This window comes from Syngnathoides biaculeatus, chromosome 10, assembly GCF_019802595.1.
Source record: "Syngnathoides biaculeatus isolate LvHL_M chromosome 10, ASM1980259v1, whole genome shotgun sequence".
In the NCBI taxonomy this organism is placed as follows: Eukaryota; Metazoa; Chordata; class Actinopteri; order Syngnathiformes; family Syngnathidae; genus Syngnathoides; species Syngnathoides biaculeatus.
The window spans coordinates 30,076,409-30,095,087 of NC_084649.1; the positions used below are offsets into that span (position 1 = coordinate 30,076,409).

The 18,679-nt window shown below is 41.9% G+C and overlaps 1 protein-coding gene across 6 annotated transcripts in view; it reads right to left on the reverse strand.

Moving 5' to 3' along the window:
- The window catches only part of plxnb1b (plexin b1b), a 190,650-nt gene that overhangs the window by 139,492 nt on the left and 32,479 nt on the right, over positions 1-18,679 (reverse strand). For all 6 annotated transcript variants that reach the window (XR_009796996.1, XR_009796997.1, XR_009796998.1 and 3 more), the window contains exons 2-3: positions 12,728-12,798; positions 10,948-12,115 (exon numbers count right to left, since the gene is read on the reverse strand). Coding sequence is in view for 3 of the 6 variants with exons in the window: in XM_061833950.1 (XP_061689934.1) it covers positions 10,948-12,105 (1,158 nt within the window). In the remaining 3 variants the exon portion in view is untranslated. The remainder of the gene's footprint in view (positions 1-10,947; positions 12,116-12,727; positions 12,799-18,679) is intronic.

Consider the following 18,679-nt stretch of genomic DNA (forward strand, 5'->3'; position numbering starts at 1 on the left):
TCCATTTTCTTAGCTGCTTATCCTCGCAAGGGTCGCGGGGAGTGTTAGACCCTATCCCAGCTGACCTGGTTTCCAGCCAATCACAGAGCACATTGAGACAAACAGCCGCACTCACAATCACACCGAGGGGCAATTTAGAGTGTCCAATTAATGTTGCATGATTTTGGGATGTGGGAGGAAACTGGAGTGCTCGGAGAAAACCCACACAGGCACGGGGAGAACATGCAAACTCCACACAGGCAGGTCCAGGATTGAACCTAGGACCTCAGAACTGTGAGGCCAATGCTTTCCAACTGACACATCTATTATGATTATCACAACGCAAATATATAAGTTTTATTAATTCATCTTTTAATCTTCACTAGGATGTCGGGCGTATTGGAACCTATCTGTGGGCAAGGGAGAGTTTATCCTGAACTGGTCACCAGCCATTCGTAGGGGACATATAAACCACCATTCCAACTCACATTGACACCTATGGGCAATTTAGAGGCTTCAATTAACCTATCCTGCATGTTTTTGGGATGTGGGATGAAACCGTAGTGCCTGGATAAATCAATGATAAGCATAGGAAGAACATGCAAACTTCACATAGGCCTAGCTGGGATTTAACCCTGTGCTCAAAACTGTGAGGCAAACGTGCCACCTCACTTAACGTGCCACCGACCATTAATTTCAATCTACTGGTATATTCATATTATAATTTAAGACTGTCAACGATGTAAGTTTTCGGTTAGTTGTGAGGAAGAACACCATACCGTACAGTGGTACCTCGGTTTTCGACCGTCTTGGTTTTCGTACAAATCCGTTTTCAGACGAAAATTTCAAGATTTTTTTTTGCTTTAGTTTTCGAACGAAAATCGCTATTCGAACACCCCAACAAGGTGACCCACAACGATTTGTTATTGTGCTTTCGAATCCACCCCCCCAAAAAACGAAAAAGCCGTAACGCGCGACCGCCCGCATTAGCGCACTGCGTAACCAGTTGACTCACATACTCCTCTGCTTGCGGACGTTTTCCAGTAGTGACTTTTTTTCTTCAAATTGAGTAACATTAACCCGTGATCATGGTTCCAAAGTGGAACTGCTGGTGCTGAAAAAAGGAAAGTGGTGCGTAAAACTGTCGAATTCAAGAAGGATTTGCATGTTTCTGAGCTATCGAAGAAGTATGGGATGGTATGGCAATGAAAATCGGTATTCGAACACCCTGACCAGCTGACCCACGACGTTTTGTTATTGTGCTGTAGAATGCACCCCCGAAAAAAAACTGAAAAGACGCAACGCGCGCGAATGCGGGCATTAGCGGGCGGTGCAACCAGTTGACTCACACACTCCTCTGCTCCCGGACGTTTCCCAGTATAGTAGTGACTTTTTTTCTTCAAATTGAGCAACATTAACCCCCCAACATGGCTCGAAAGAAGGCAGGTGGAATTGCTGGTGCTGAAAAAAGGAAAGGGGTGCGTAAAACTTTCAACTTCAAGACGGATTTGATAGCCGAGCATGAATCTGGTGTGCATGTTTCTGAGCTATCGAAGAAGTATGGCATGGCGAAATCGACGATCAGCACCATTCTGAAACACAAGGATGCCATCAAAGCAAATGATGTAGCTAAAGGAGCAACCGTGTTGACCAAGCAAAGGCCACAGATCTTGGAGGAAGTCAAAAAGTTGCTTCTAATTTTCGTGAACAAGCAGCAGTTAGCTGGGGATAGTTTAGGCGAGGAAGGGAGATGTCGTCTGATGGGGCTAAAGGCAGGAAGGATGTCTTAAGTGCCTATAATAAAGCTATCTGCGCTAAATGGAACGACATCCATAATTTTGTAGGACTTAATCCCCCGAATAAAGCTGAATGTTGCAGAGCACTGCAAAAAGTTTAATTATGTTGTCATGAGCCACTTCAGAAAAGTGATTAAAAGATGGCAGAAACAAACGACATTAGATTCGTTCTTTGTGGAAAAGGAGCGAGTCACCCCCATCGAAAAAATCTGAAAGTGTTGTTTTGTATTGCTTTTCTCTTTTGTTCCATTAACCCGAACTCTCGTCGCAAGTTAATTTTTATTCTACGTATTTACTGTGCAAATAAAAATCAATTTGTCTGTTTTTTCCCCCTCATTATTGCTTGTTTAAAGCTATTCTGCACTTTTGGTAATAAATAAAGGGTTTACAACGCTGGGGTCGAGTCGCTACAAATGCGGCAATGCACTCCCAGCCTAGCATACTCCCGTTAGGTTAAAGCAAACATTTTAAACAAAAAATAAATATATTTCTTAAATGATTTAATTATAGAAAGTATTTAAACTATACAAGTATTTCTACTATGCAGTTTATTATCAGGAAAAGCTAAAAAAAATTGCTTTAAAAAACCTTTTTAGGCTTGGAACGCATATTTCGGCCTCCACTGTGTGGAGTTTGTATGTTCTCCACATGCCTGCATGGGCTTTCTCTGGCAACTGTGGTTTCCTTCCACATACCCGAAACAAGCATTGTTGATTAAATGAAAACTCTAAACCAGGAGTCGGGAACCGATGGCTCACAAGCCATACATGGCTGTTTTGATGGTTGCTTATGGCTCGCAGAGCCCTCATAACAATATACGGTACATGTGATTTGTGTCGTGCGGGCAACACAAATGACGCAGAGACAGTTTGTCCCAGTGGGGTTGCCATAGTTTGGTCTGGCAGTCGATGTGCGCAGGGGCAAAAGGGTCGAACACAGATCAGGTTGGAACAACTATTTATGGAAACACTTTTGACAAAGGTCGCTCCAAGGAAAAAAAAAAAAAAAAAGAGTATCGAAGTTTTCAACAAGGATGGACAGCCTTTGTGGAGAGAGAGAGGGTTCTCCTGTGTGTCTAAATTCACAGATGGGGAGTATGCCAAAGCATTTGTACTTCACGTTGCCAATAACCATTTTGACAAGTTCACATAAAGACAAGATAATCAAACGAATAAAAGCTATATGCCTTTGTCAGCAAGAATTGTTCACCTTCATACCAGCAAGATGGCAAATCAAATTGAATCACGTTCACAATTAACGGATGGAAGTCTCAACGCCGGCATGAAGCTTAATCTGATGATGTATGAAACAGACTATTAACCCATCAGCAAAACCAGGAGTCACATTCATGGTAAGAAGTACTTTTATCATCATTGGTTAGCAACATCATAGCAAAGTTATTTTAATAGAATTCAGAGACTTATTGTACTATAAAAGTGTTGGTTCTACATAAATGCGCAGGTACACCTGTATTTAGTTTACAAAATATTGCATGGCTCTTTTGAAATTACGTTTTAAAATATTTGGAGGCATGTGATTTGATTGAATGAAAAAAGACTGAAAAATAGCAAGGAGTCTGGGGGCTGCAAGCGTGATAAAAGAATGATCAAAGGATGATCACCAATTTTAAATTGTAGTATGAATTAAATATTATCTAGTACATCTATAAATAAATGCAAATAGTTGCATACTTTACCCCTCAAAAATTACAAATTCAAATACAAATCCAACTAAGTAAACTAATAGAAATGAAAATAAGTTGAATTCAGATTTACATCATGGCATGTAAGTGTGCTTTCATAGCATGTATATCGTACACATTCAAAAACGTTTTCATTTCTTGTTTTTGTAAATGATTGAAATGCATGAATTTGACAACAATTATTAACGTCATGTTTCATTATCAGTAAAAGACATTTTTACAAGTACAGTGGTACCTCGGTTTTCGAACGTCTTGGTTTTCATACAAATCGGTTTTCGGACAAAAATTTTTAGATTTTTTTGCGTTGGTTTTCAAAGAAAAATCGGTATTCAAACACCCCAACCAGCTGACCCACGATGATTTGTTATTGTGCTTTCCAACGCACCCCCGAAAAAAACAGAAAAGACGTAACGCGTGCGACGCTGTGCAACCAGTTAACTCACACACTCCTATGCTCGGGGGATGTTTCCCAGTACTTTTGTGACTTTTTTTTCTTCAAACTGAGTAATATTAACCTCCGATCATTGCTCCAAAGAAGGCAAGTGGAACTGCTGGTGCTGAAAAAAGGAAAGTGGTGCTTAAAAACTGTCGACTTCAAGAAGGATTTGATAGCCGAGCACGAATCTGATGTACGTGCTTCTGAGTTATTGAAGAAGTCTGGCATGGCAAAATCGACGATCAGCACCATTCTGAAACACAGAGATCCCCTCAAAGCAAGTGATGTTGCTAAAGGAGCAACTGCGTCGACCAAGCAGAGGACACAGGTATTGGAGGAAGTGGAAAAGTTGCTTCTTATTTTCGTGAACGAGCAGCAGTTAGCTGGGGATAGTGTTGGCGAGGAAGGGAGATGTCGTCTGATGAGGCTGAAGGCAGGAAGGATGTCTCACGTGCCGATATTGAAGCTATGTGCGCTAAATGGAACAACACCTATAATCTTCTCGGACTTCATTACCTGAATAAAGCTGAATGTTGCAGAGCACTGCAAAATTTGAATGATGTTGTTATGAGCCCCTTGACAAAAGTGCTTAAAAAAATTTAGTCACCCCCCACCAAAGACATCAGCCTTTGGGAACGGATTATGTTCGAGAACCAAGGCAAAACTGTAATTGCTTCTGAACTCTCACCTCGTTATTGACTACCCAGCTGTGGAAACGTTTATTTTCCTTGCTTCCAGTTATTTGACGTGTTTTTCTCGTTTCGCGTGAACTTCCAATGCCTTGAAACCTCGCTTAACAGAGTGGTAACTTCCTTCTTTCCAACTGTATCGACGATTTCTCATTCTATCCAATCCCATCAGAATTTCTTTTTCACATACTGTATCAATTTCTTTCACTCGAGAGGTGTCTTTCCTCTTGACCACTGCCATGTTCACTTGCAAATCCAGACACTCACAATTGAAAAATGTACGAGTGTGGTCAGTCATGCCCCCAGATGTAACGTTACGGGTGTGGTCCACCAGTCACACCCGCAGATATAAAGTTGTGTGTGTGATTAGAGATGGAATCTCAGGACCTTAAAATAACTTATTGAGTTGTTATATATAAATATATGTAAATGGAGTTGTTACCTAAAACCATAATCATAATTTATTGACACTACACAGACTGAGACAGACATTTTTAAAGAGGTCAATAGACATTCAATTTCAAAACTAAATATTCATATAATCAAATTATTTTATTTCATCATGATAATGCAGCCCTATGGGGGGCACAAACCAGTGCAATCTGTAGGCCGGTCCCAAGCCCGGATAAATGCAGAGGGTTGCGTCAGGAAGGGCATCCGGCGTAAAAACTGTGCCAAACAAATATGAGCGTTCATCTAAAGAATCCCATACCGGATCGGTCGTGGCCCGGGTTAACAACGCCCGCCCCCGGCACTGCTAACCTGCAGGGCGTCGGTGGAAATTCAGCTACTGTGGGTCGAAGACAAAGAAGAGGAGGAAACCGGATCCAGCGTCAGAAGAAAAAGAGGAATGCACAGAGCCTACAACTGAGTGTAGGGACTTTGAATGTTGGGACTATGACAGGAAAAGCTCAGGAGTTGGTTGACATGATGATTAGGAGAAAGGTTGATATTCTGTGCATCCAAGAGAGCAGGTGGAAAGGTAGTAAGGCTAGAAGTTTGGGAGCAGGGTTTAAATTATTCTACCACGGAGTAGATGGGAAGAGAAATGGAGTAGGGGTTATTTTAAAGGAAGAGCTGGCTAAGAATGTCTTGGAGGTGAAAAGAGTATCAGATCGAGTGATGAGACTAAAATTTGAAATTGAGGGAGTTATGTACAATGTGGTTAGCGGCTATGCACCACAGGTAGGATGTGACCTAGAGTTGAAAGAGAAATTCTGGAAGGAACTAGATGAAGTAGTTCTGAGCATCCCAGACAGCGAGAGAGTTGTGATTGGTGCAGATTGTAATGGACATATTGGTAAAGGAAACAGGGGCGATGAAGAAGTGATGGGTAAGTACGGCATCCAGGAAAGGAACTTTGAAGGGCAGATGGTGGTGGACTTTGCAAAAAGGATGGAGATGGCTGTAGTGAACACTTATTTCCAGAAGAGGGAGGAGCATATAGTGACCTACAAGAGCGGTGGTAGAACCACGCAGGTAGATTATATTTTGTGCAGACGATGTAAGGATCTGAAGGAGGTTACTGACTGTAAAGTAGTGGTAGGGGAGAGTGTAGCTCGACAGCATAGGATGGTAGTATGTAGGATGATTCTGGTGGTGGGTAGGAAGATTAAGAAGACAAAGGTAGAGCAGAAAACCATGTGGTGGAAGCTGAGAAAGGAAGAATGTTGTGCGGCCTTCCGGAAAGAGGTGAGACAGGCTCTCGATGGACAACCGAAGCTCCCGGAAGACTGGACGACGACAGCCAAGGTGATCAGAGAGACAGGCAGGAGAGTACTTGGTGTGTCATCTGGTAGGAAAGGGGAGAAGGAGACTTGGTGGTGGAACCCCAAAATACAGGGAGTCATACAAGGAAAGAGATTAGCGAAGAAGAAGTGGGATACTGAGAGGACTGAGGAGAGGCGAAAGGAGTACATCGAGATGCGACGTAGGGCAAAGGTAGAGGTGGCAAAGGCTAAACAAGAGGCATATGAAGACATGTACACCAGGTTGGACACGAAAGAAGGAGAAAAGGATCTCTACAGGTTGGCCAGACAGAGGGATAGAGATGGGAAGGATGTGCAGAAGGTTAGGGTGATTAAGGATAGAGATGGAAATGTGTTGACTGGTGCCGGTAGTGTGCTAAATAGATGGAAAGAATACTTTGAGAAGTTGATGAATGAAGAAAATGACAGAGAAGGAAGAGTTGAAGAGGCAAGAGTGAAGGACCAGGAAGTGGAAATGATTACTAAGGGGGAAGTCAGAAAGGCATTACAAAGGATGAAAAATGGGAAGGCAGTTGGTCCTGATGACATACCGGTAGAGGTATGGAAGCAATTTGGAGAGATGGCTGTGGAGTTTTTGACCAACTTATTCAACAGAATACTAGCGGGCGAAAAGATGCCTGAAGAATGGAGGAAAAGTGTTCTAGTTCCCATTTTTAAGAACAAAGGGGATGTTCAGAGCTGTGGGAACTATAGAGGAATAAAGTTGATGAGCCACACAATGAAGTTATGGGAAAGAGTAGTGGAGGCTAGACTCAGGACAGAAGTAAGTATCTGCGAGCAACAGTATGGTTTCATGCCTAGAAAGAGTACCACAGATGCATTATTTGCCTTGAGGATGCTTGTGGAAAAGTACAGAGAAGGTCAGAAGGAGCTACATTGTGTCTTTGTGGATCTAGAGAAAGCCTATGACAGAGTACCAAGAGAGGAACTGTGGTACTGCATGCGTAAGTCTGGTGTGGCAGAGAAGTATGTTAAAATAGTACAGGACATGTATGATGGCAGCAGAACAATGGTGAGGTGTGCCTTAGGTGTGACAGAGGAATTTAAGGTGGAGGTGGGACTGCATCAGGGATCAGCTCTGAGCCCCTTCCTGTTTGCAGTGGTAATGGATAGGCTGACAGATGAGGTTAGACTGGAATCCCCTTGGACCATGATGTTCGCAGATGATATTGTCATATGCAGTGAAAGCAGGGAGCATGCAGAGGAACAATTGGAAAGATGGAGACATGCACTGGAAAGGAGAGGAATGAAGATTAGCAGAAGTAAAACAGAATATATGTGCGTGAATGAGAAAAGTAGAGGGGGAAGAGTGAGGCTACAGGGAGAAGAGATAGCGAGGGTGGACGACTTCAAATACTTGGGGTCAACAATACAGAGCAATGGAGAGTGTGGTCAGGAAGTGAAGAAACGGGTCCAAGCAGGTTGGAACAGCTGGCGAAAGGTGTCTGGTGTGTTATGTGACAGAAGAGTCTCTGCTAGGATGAAGGGCAAAGTTTACAAAACAGTGGTGAGGCCGGCCATGATGTACGGATTAGAGACGGTGGCACTGAAGAAACAACAGGAAGCTGAACTGGAGGTGGCAGAAATGAAGATGTTGAGGTTCTTGCTCGGAGTGACCAGGTTGGATAGGATTAGAAATGAGCTCATTCGAGGGACAGCCAAAGCTGGATGTTTTGGAGACAAGATTCGAGAGAGCAGACTTCGATGGTTTGGACATGTTCAGAGGCAAGAGAGTGAGTATATTGGTAGAAGGATGCTGAGGATGGAGCTCCCAGGCAAAAGAGCGAGAGGAAGACCAAAGAGAAGGTTTATGGATGTGGTGAGGGAAGACATGAGGGCAGTTGGGGTTAGAGAGGAAGATGCAGGAGATAGGCTAAGATGGCAAAAGATGACACGCTGTGGCGACCCCTAACGGGACAAGCCGAAAGGAAAAGAAGATTTTATTTCATCATGATGTAATGTTATAATCTGAGGTAATTTACGGCATTATCTATTGTCAATCCATTGATGAAAACTGTCGGCAGATGATCTATATCTTCCTATAGCATGGTGAGGGGCAAAGTTTTCAACTTCAAGATAACGCAGTACCACGGGGGAAATGACCGTTCGCATTTAGATATATGGACAGACTAGTCTAACGTTAGTACTTAGATCAAGTCAAAGTAAATCACAATCTCATACTTATTATGAGGTACCACGGGGGAAAATGACCGTTCGCATTTACAGTCACTCACATTTAAAAAATGTACGGGTGTGGTCAGTCATGGTCGCAGATATAGTGATGAGTGTGATGAGCAATGGAATCTCAAGTTGTTATACCCGAGTATGTAGTTGTTACCTAATACCATAATCATAATGTATTGATACTGCACAAACTGAGACAGACATTTTTAAAGAGGTCAATAGACATTCAATTTCAAAACTAAATATTCATATAATCAAATAATTCTATTTCATCATGATTTATTGTTATAATCTAGTGTAATTTACAGCAGTATCTTTTGTCAATCCATTGATGAAACCCAGCAAGTGATGATCTATATCTTCCTAAAAAGCATGTTGAGGCGAAAAGTTTTCAACTTCAAGATAACACAGTACCACGGGGGAAATGACCATTCGCATTTAGATATATGGACAGACTAGTCTAACGTTAGTACTTAGATCAAGTCCAAGTAAATCACAATCTCATACTTATTATCGTTAGACACTGAAACATTACCTGTGTTATATCCCAGAAATGTTTTCAGTGTAACTGAATTTCCTTTGACATGGGTCATGATGTTGATGACTTCCGACGTAAATGCGCTCGCAGTACGAGAAACAGATCAGAACATGTGCTTTTGGCATCACTTCGGAACATGCTCAGTATGGTTAACTTGCATTTCCTGTTTCCTGGTGAATACTGATTCTTTAGGAGGAGGCTTGTTTTGTTAACGTTTATGAAATAAACACGTAAATTAATGTCAAGACCAACGTTCCCTCAAATTTTTTTGTCTGAGCAAACACACTAAGATCATGAGCGGTCCCTTTGATCACTGTGGGGAACATCTGACGAATGCACTTTGGTCAGATCAGTGTCATCCACTGAAGTTACATGGCTCATTCTAAAATTGATTACAGTATTTACATTCCCATCAGAACATTTTTAAGAACAATTTTGTGTTTTTGCAAACTAACAATGAAAATGTCAACAAACATTGCCTAACAAACCAAATCAACTATGAACTAAAAATTTGAAAGGTTGCTTCCAACTTTGTTTCTTTTTTTTTTTTAACCCACAATGATATCCTGTCTGTTTTTCTTGGTGTAAAACTGAATTATTGCTTTCAGAATATCTGTGGCAATGCATGTTGAAAGTTGAATGATGCTCCCAAACAGTTTTAAGGTTAATGTTATGTTGCCTCCTATATTTAAAATACCGAATTAGCTTTTTGTGCACTGTATTGTCTGTGCTTTCATCCTCGATCAGGCTGTGCCAAGGTGGAATTTTAACATTAAATATCATCTCATCCTGTACTTTCTACTTTGGCTTCAGACTGGTCCTTTTTTACTCAAATAAAGAGAAAATGTCATCCAGTTTCATCACTTTTTCTTCTTTTATTCACATACCCCCACATTCATTAAAGCAACAGCACTTTTTTTTTCTTTTTTTACCTTTACCATTATTAACGAGAGTAAACATAAGCAGCACGTCTAACTCTTTGCTCTACATTGCCCAGACTGTGTTAGGAACTAAAGCACTGGTGGTGGACGGACAGTGTTTGTAATTATGAGTGTATCCCATTAAGAGCTGGAGGGGGGCGGTGTCAGGTAAATTAGGAAGTAGAAGTAGGCTGAGAGGCAGACAGTGTGCTTCCATGTTAAAAAAGAAAAAAAAGACATGAGGCTGTGGTTCACTGTGCTGGATCGGTTTTCATGTGCGCTGAGAATGTGTGACAAGTGCGCAATTGCATTGGTCAATTCTACACAAAATAACCGACGTCTTTCAAAATATATCTATTTCTATTCATAAATTTTACGCGCATGATTTTGCGTGCTTGACTTTGCAGATTTGTGAGTGCGATGGCGTGCAGGCGCGATAGTGCCTGTCAAATCACACTGACTTCAAATGGCCCAATAAACTGGCTTGTATACAACAACCGTTCAAGCAATCAACATACGTGTATCAGATTTTCCACCTTTTCCGCCTCGCTTGCAAGAGTCGGATTGGAAAATGAACGAGTGTGGATTCTGGCACGGGTTACGGTCGTAATATTGCATAAAAACGGAAAATATATATTTTTTATCTATGCAATTTAAAAAGACGGAATTCTGTCTATAAACGGAAGAATCACGTCTGTATTTGGCATTTAAGGCTCTCTCAGTGGAAAAGGTTCCCGACCTCTGCTCTAAACTGTTTATAGGTGTGAATGTGAGACCAAATGGTTGTTGTTCAGATGTGCCCTGCAACTTGCCCTGAGTCAGCTAAGATAGGCGGAAAATGGATGGATCGATGGATGGATAATACACCACAGTAATTCAAAGCATGATGACACTGCTTTGTTTTTAACTTAATTTTTTTGTTTGGGTAACTCACCTCGAGCAGGTTGACACATTTAGATTTGACTTCGTACTCAATGTAGGCTGCCTCCATTCCGGACTCTCTGCCCATCTTTGTGTAACATAGGTCTCTGGTGGAGTTTATCCTGCGGTCCACATCTTCCAGGTTAAACATGCATAGGGCAGAGTCCTCACTGGGTCGATTTGATGAAGCCAACGGAGTGGAAAAAACACCAAGAATAATCTCAGACCCTTGATTCCCTGTGCCATCTTTGGAGAATCCTAGATCGACTGCTTGAAGGAGATTATAATTCTTTCCTGCCCGGGAATGACATGTCAAGGGCACTTCCACATATGAGTAATAGGCTTGATCATCCAAACATATACGAGAGACGTATGTGCGGTACTCGCGTGACTTTGACGTCAAGTCTCGCCTGTAGAAAAGGAAGTACACATGATTATGGTGGGCAAAGGATGCTATAAAATGGTGGTCATATTCAGAGAGGCGACCAGCCACAGCTAATTTTGCAGTTTCCTCATAAGAAAAGATGGGTTCCTGGTCAAGGTTTCGTGTGGCAATGGGCGGGTGGCTGCTTGTGTAGCCGCGACCAACAAAAAGAACCGGCTGGCTGTGCGGATGGGACTGAACGATGAGGCCAACGGTACTAACATTTGGGTGATTAGCTGCTACATACTGAGTATCCACTGGTGTCTCAGTGGAGAACAACACCTTTTTGACAGAATCAAGACTTCGTTTCTGGCAGATACCTTGGTTAACACTGCCGCAAGTAATAAGTTCCATGGTGTATGGGTTAATCAGCAAGAGCTTGTTGTGGTTGCTCGTGAGCCTTGCTTGAGGACAGTTATTCAAGGTCACAGGAGGCAAGCACTCTTGGCTGTCTTTGACTGGTCCAGTGTGATCCTGGAGTTCAGGCTGGAGAAATTTGTCCAACTGAAACAAGTTGTCACGAGCGCCAACGTAAACTCGACCCACATTGGGGTGAGGATGCAAGGCCAAGTGTTCAAATTCTGTGTCATTCCGTAAGAAAGTGGGATAAGAGGGAGAATATGAGTCTTTTCCTTGTACCACAAAACCACGTGTTGAACTCAGGCCCAGCCCAGTTGCTAATAGCAAAAGTGATAGCAGTGATATCACTGCTATCATTCGAAGATGACATATCACCCACACTGGCATGGCAGCAGATCTGAGGAAAATAAAAAAAGAAGAGCAGGTTCTTAAAAACAATATCTATATCCAAAACAAGTGAATCCCTACAGTCACTGCTGGCTATTTGTGAATTCACCCATTTGTGTTTTTTGCTCAAGTATCTATTATATTTATTAGCTATTTATTTAAAAAGAAAGACATCACGGTTTTCATACTTTTCAGATAACATTAGTTGCCAGAAGATGTCTCTTAATAGGAAAGCAATGATTGGTCTCAAGGAAGTACATAGAAGTTTGACCATCTTTGTAGATCAAAACGGAACTAAATGAGTGTACAATAACATACAAACTGCTGGTACATTTTTTATAAAGCAAATAATAATTCAGCCATTGTTTTTAAGGGTAAAATGAGTTTGAAATTAGTATTTTGGGATCATACATTGCAATACATTTATGGTTTAAACTAGGAATATGCAGGTAAGTCTAAACATTGTAAGTGTCTTCAATTGAAATGATATGAAATGGTAATTTATGAACAATGAGGGGAAAAAAAATACCGAAACAATATGGTTCCATGTTTTGACCAAAAATATTTAATTTTAGATTAACCTCAAGAAGGGTACCTTACAATGAATATTTTGACAACTTACCATTTATTTTCTTTGGCGTTTTACAGGGGCATTCCACATCTTTCGCTTCCAGCAATTTTGGCATACACACTCTGAAACACACAGCGAAAGACCACATTAACATTAGTTTTTGATTAAATGTGATTGCAGTACAGTTTACGTTTTGGCAGGAGAACTAATGCTGTAAATTTTGGACCTAATCACTGGAAGACTTCAAATCAATGCCGTCCACCTCAGGCAAAGGGAGACCTTTTTTAATTCATATTCTTGTCACACTGGTGTTTGACTAACTACAGCCTTTCTCCATGTTAAAAAAAAGGAAAAAAACAAGTTATATTTCAATCGAAGAGTACCCTCCAGTGAGTTGGTCCGAGTAAAATGTCTTCAATCATTGCTAAAAGACCAAAGGGCTTTAGTTTCAAAGAAACAGCCAAAAACAACAACAACAACGAACAGAACACTCGAGCAACCAAAGAGCTATAATCTATTCTTTATTGGTCCACTGTTCCTGGCATCTCCTCCGGCATCTCCAGTCAATCAGACGCAATTACGCTCCAAAAACAGGATGCTGTTGCACTCATGCAGACTGATGAAGAGCCCTTTGAATTTGAACGCATTGGTTGCACGTGATCAAAATGTGTTAAAATGACATTTACACCTCTCCTAAAAAAAAAAAGAAAGAAAAACTCATTTGGACACATTTTAATCATGTACAATCAATGTACATGTTGAAAATAAGTAAATTCAAAGGACTCCTTTTTAGTGCATATGCTGAAGTCACAAAAAGATCGTCAGGCCAAAGGATGCCATAACTGATTACCTTGATCAATTATTAGGTGTTCTCACAAATAGTGATTCATTAAATACACTGGTGAACAAATGAATTCTGAGTCCTTGCCTTGATTATATTGTTGAAATCAAATATTAACGGCCATTAATTGTTCATCAATGATAATAATTCATATGTCTCTGATGTGTAGATTTATAACAGTTTTCGGCATCTCTGAACATGTCCAAACCATCTAAATTGATTGTTATAATCTAGTGTAATTTACAGCGGTATCTATTGTCAATCTATTGATGAAAGCTAGAAAGTGATGATCTGTATCTTCCTAAAGCATGTTGAGGGGAAAAGTTTTCAACTTCAAGATAACGCAGTACCACGAGGGAAATGACCGTTCGCATTTAGATATATGGATAGACTAGTCTAACATTAGTACTTAGATCAAGTCAAAGTAAATCATAATCTCATACTTGTGCATAACTAGCTGCTTGAAGCACTTAATCAGGACGAGAGTGAGCGCTACCGGACAGTACTCATTGAGTCAGAGGGCAGACAGCTTCTTTTGAGACTGGGATGCTAGTGGTGGCTTTGAACCACATATGGACAACACCCTGACTCAAGAAGGTTTGAAAGATGTGAAGACATCAATGAGTTCAGCTGCACAGTCCCTCAGAATATAACCAGATATCTTATCTGAGCGGGGCTTTTCATCTGTTGATCCTGTCAAGAAATCTTTTCACACTGTCCGAGGTCAGTGTGAGTACTTGGTCACCAAGAGGGGTGGAGTCTTGTGTGAAGGAGTGCTCGTGTGCCTCAAAGCGAGAAAAGAAGTCATTTAGCAGGGAGGTGGAACTGTCGCAGGTCTATGGTGAGGGTTTACAATCTCCAATCTTCTGAATACTACACCACAGATTCTTGGTGTGACTGTGGTCACTAAAGCAATTGGCGATCGTCTAAGAGTGCTTTCTCTTGGCTTCTCTGATCCCAAATGACAGATTGACTCTGGCTGTCCACGTTACATTGACATCATGCATTACATTTTGTGCAGACAATGTAAAGTGAAGGAGGAATAATGTTGCGCAGCCTTTCTAAAAGAGGTGAGACAGGCTCTCGATGAACAGGAGGAGCTCCTGGATGACTGGACTACTAAAGCCAAGGTGATCAGAGAGACAGGCAGGAGAGTACTTGGTGTGTCTTCTGGTAGGAAAGAGGAGAAGGAGACTTAGTGGTGTAGCCCCAAAATACAGGAAGTCATACAAGGAAAGAGATGAGCGAAGAATAAGTGGGACACTGAGGGGACTGAGGAGAGGCAAAAGGAACAGATTGAGATGCGACGTAGGGCAAAGATAGAGGTGGCGAAGGCTAAACAAGAGGCATATGAGGACATGTTCACCAAGTTTCACACGAAAGAAGGAGAAAAGGATCTCTACAGGTTAGCCAGACTGCGGATAGAGATGGGAAGGATGTGCAGCAGGTAAGGGTGATTAAGGATAGAGATGGAAATGTGTTGACTGCTGCCAGCAGTGTGCTAAATAGATGGAAAGAATACTTTGAGAAGTTGATGAATAAAGACAGAGAAAAGGAAGAGTAGAAGAGGCAAGTGTAAAGAAGAAGATTTTTCTAAAATTGTGAAATTTGGGAGATGGTTAGGGTTCGTGGTCACATGAAAGACAGAATGAGCTGAACACGAAGAACGTCGTTGGAAGGCAGCATGATCTTCTGTGCTGGGATAGTGTTGTCTGCCTTAAAGCGAACAAAAAAGTAATTAGTTGATCCGGCAACAAACAGGAATCATTGCAGGTCTGTTGGGGTGGCTTATAGTCTGTGATGATCAGGATACCACACCAGAGGTTCCTGGTGTCTCTGCTGTCACTAAAACGGTCAGCAATCTTCCTGGAGTACTGCTTCTCTGATGCCAGATGACAGGTTGGCCCGAGCTATCCTGAGGCTCACCTCGTCCCAGCTCTGACACCAGCATTCAAGGCCTTCAGGAGCCTGTGGATTTCCACATTCTCAGTGTACATGAAAACCATTCCAGCACAGTGAACCACAGCCTGACACTTCCTCCCCAGCCCCCCACCCCTGCAAACACGGAAGCACAGGGTCTCCTGATAGTTTACCTGACTCAGCCCCCCCTTCGTTTCTTAAAGGTGAACACTCATTTTTACAAACACCATCCACCCACAAACTCTGGGCAGTGTAGAGCAAAGAGAGACATGTTGCTTGTGTTTTCTCTTGATAATAATGGTAAAAGAAAAAAAAAGGGAAAAAAGAACTGCTGTTCCTTTAATGAATGTCGGGGTATGTGAATAACAGAAGAAAAAGTGGGGAAACTGGATGAGATTTTCTCTTTTTTAAAGTAAAAAAAGGTCTGGTCTGATGCCAAAGTAGAAAGTACAGCATGAGAAGGTGTATAATGTTAAAATTCCACCTCGGTACAGCCTGATCCAGGATGATAGCACAGACAATACAGTACACAAAAAGCTATTTCTGTATGTTAAATATATGAGGCAACATAACATTAACCTTAAAACTGTTTAGGAGCATCATTAAGTTTTCAACATGCATTGGAAAAGATATTCTGGGATATAACACAGGAAATGTTTCAGTATCTAACAATAACAAATATGAGATTGACTGATCTAAGTTCTAACATTAGACTAGTCTGTCTTCTTTTCTTTTTGGCTTGTCCCATTAGGGGTCGCCACAGCATGTAATCTTTTTCCATCTTAGCCTATCTCCTGCATCTTCCTCTCTAACCCCAACTGCATTTCATGTCTTCCCTCACCACATCCATAAACCTTCTCTTTGGTCTTCCTCTCGCTCTTTTGCCTGGCAGCTCCATCCTCAGCAAACCTCTACCAATATACTCACTCTCCCGCCTCTGGACATATTCAAACCATTGTCTGTTCTCTTGAATCTTGTCTCCAAAACATCCAACTTTGGCTGTCCCTCTCATGAGCTCATTTCTAATCCTATCCAACCTGCTCACTCCGAGCAAGAACATCAACATCTTCATTTCTGCTACCTCCAGTTCTGCTTCCTGTTGTTGTCCTGTCCTCTAATCCGTACATCATGGCCGGCCTCACCACTGTTTTATAAACTTTGTCCTTCATCCTATTAGAGACTCTTCTGTCACATAACACAAAAGACACTTTCCGCCAGCTGTTCCAACCTGCTTGGACCTGTTTCTTCACTTCCTTACCACACTCACCATTGCTCTGGATTGTTGACCCTAAATATTTGAAGTCCTCCACCATCGCTATCGCTTCTCCCTGTAGCCTCACTCTTCCCCCTCCACCTTTCTCATTCACGCACATACATTCTGTTTTACTTCAGCTAATCTTCATTCCTCTCCTTTCCAGTGCATGTCTCTAGCTTTCTAATTACGCCTGCTCCCTGCTTTCACTGCATATCACAATATCATCTGCGAACATCATAGACCAAGGGGATTCCAGTCTAACCTCATCTGTCAGCCTATACCACTGCAAACAGGAAAGGGCTCAGAGTTGATCCGTGATGCAGTCCCACCTCCACCTTAAATTCTTCTGTCACACCTAAGGCACACCTCACCATTGTTCTGCTGCCATCATACATGTCCTGTACTATTCTAACATACTTCTCTGCCACACCAGACTTACGCATGCAGTACCACAGTTCCTCTCTTGGTACTCTGTCAAAGGGTTTCTCTAGATCCACAAAGACACAATGGAACTCCTTCTGACCTTCTCTGTACTTTTCCACGAGCATCCTCAAGGCAAATAATGCATCTGTGGTACTCTTTCTAGGCATGAAACCATACTGTTGCTCGCAGACACTTACTTCTGTCCTGAGTCTAGCCTCCACTACTCTTTCCCATAACTTCGTTTTGTGGCTCATGAACTTTATTTCTAAAAAAAATTTAGGGCTGACACGAAAAATTTAGGGCCATCGTGGGAAATCAAGAGTAAGGAAAAAAGACTCACCCAATGGTGCCATCAACCGTTCTTGGTTCATCAAATGTTCCAGTACCTCATTACCTGTGACAGTAATCACCTGTCGCCCCTTGTGGTAGTTCTCATTGATATGACCATTGTCAACGTCTTCACATAACAGTCTACAGAAAAACAGATTCTAACTACAATTGCAACTATATACACAAATGTCTTCTACTGATGTCTGTTTCAGCACCCCTACTCGAGCTCCTTGAGCCTACCCAGTGCCTCCTCTATTTGTTGCTGCAGAGGTGCCAAAGTGGCTCTCTTGTCCTTTGCTCTGCCTCTGAGTGGATTGGCCTCGGTGATAAACCTCAGATTCCTCTTTTCTTCTGCCTCCTCACACAGCCTGTCAGCCTTTTCAATAAGCGTAGATATGTCAGTCTCTATTCTGGCTTTATTGGCTTTGAGGCAGTAGAGATGAAAAGTGGGCAGCGATGCCAAATGTAGCCAGGTACGAAGTCTTCCTTTCCCCACAGTGGTAGTTTTTAGCAATGTCACTGTCTGGGAACATGACTGCAAACAAGTTCAAATTATTTTCACAAGATTTGTAACTGTAATGGTTGCAGATCACTTTTAAAGTTCACATGATCTCTGTCTTTAACGAGTCCGTCTTCGTGTATAGAACTACGTTCATCAAGCCTGACTTCCGGCTTTTAGGTCACCATATGTTCCTTCCTCTTCTGGAAATCAGTGTTGACTACAGCCATCCCCATCCTTTTTGCAAAGTCCACATCCATCTGTCCCTCAAAGTTCCTTTCCTGGATGCCGTACTTACCCATCACTTCATCATTGCCCCTGTTTCCTTCACCAATATGTCCATTACAATCTGCACCAATCACAACTCTCTCGCTGTCTCGGATGCTCAGAACTACTTTATCTAGTTCCTTTCAGAATTTCTCTTTCAACTCTTGGTGACATCCTACCTGTGGGGCATAGGCGCTAAGCACATTATGCATAACACCCTCAATTTCAAATTTTAGTCTCGCCACTCGATCTGATACTCTTTTCACCTCCAAGACATTCTTTGCCAGCTCTTCCTTTAAAATAATCCCTACTCCACTTCTCTTCCCATCTACTCTGTGGTAAAATAATTTAAACCCTGCTCCTAAACTTCTAGCCTTACTTCCTTTCCACCTGCTCTCTTGGATGCACAGTATATATCAACTTTTCTCCTAATCATCACGTCAACCAACTCCTGAGCTTTTCCTATCA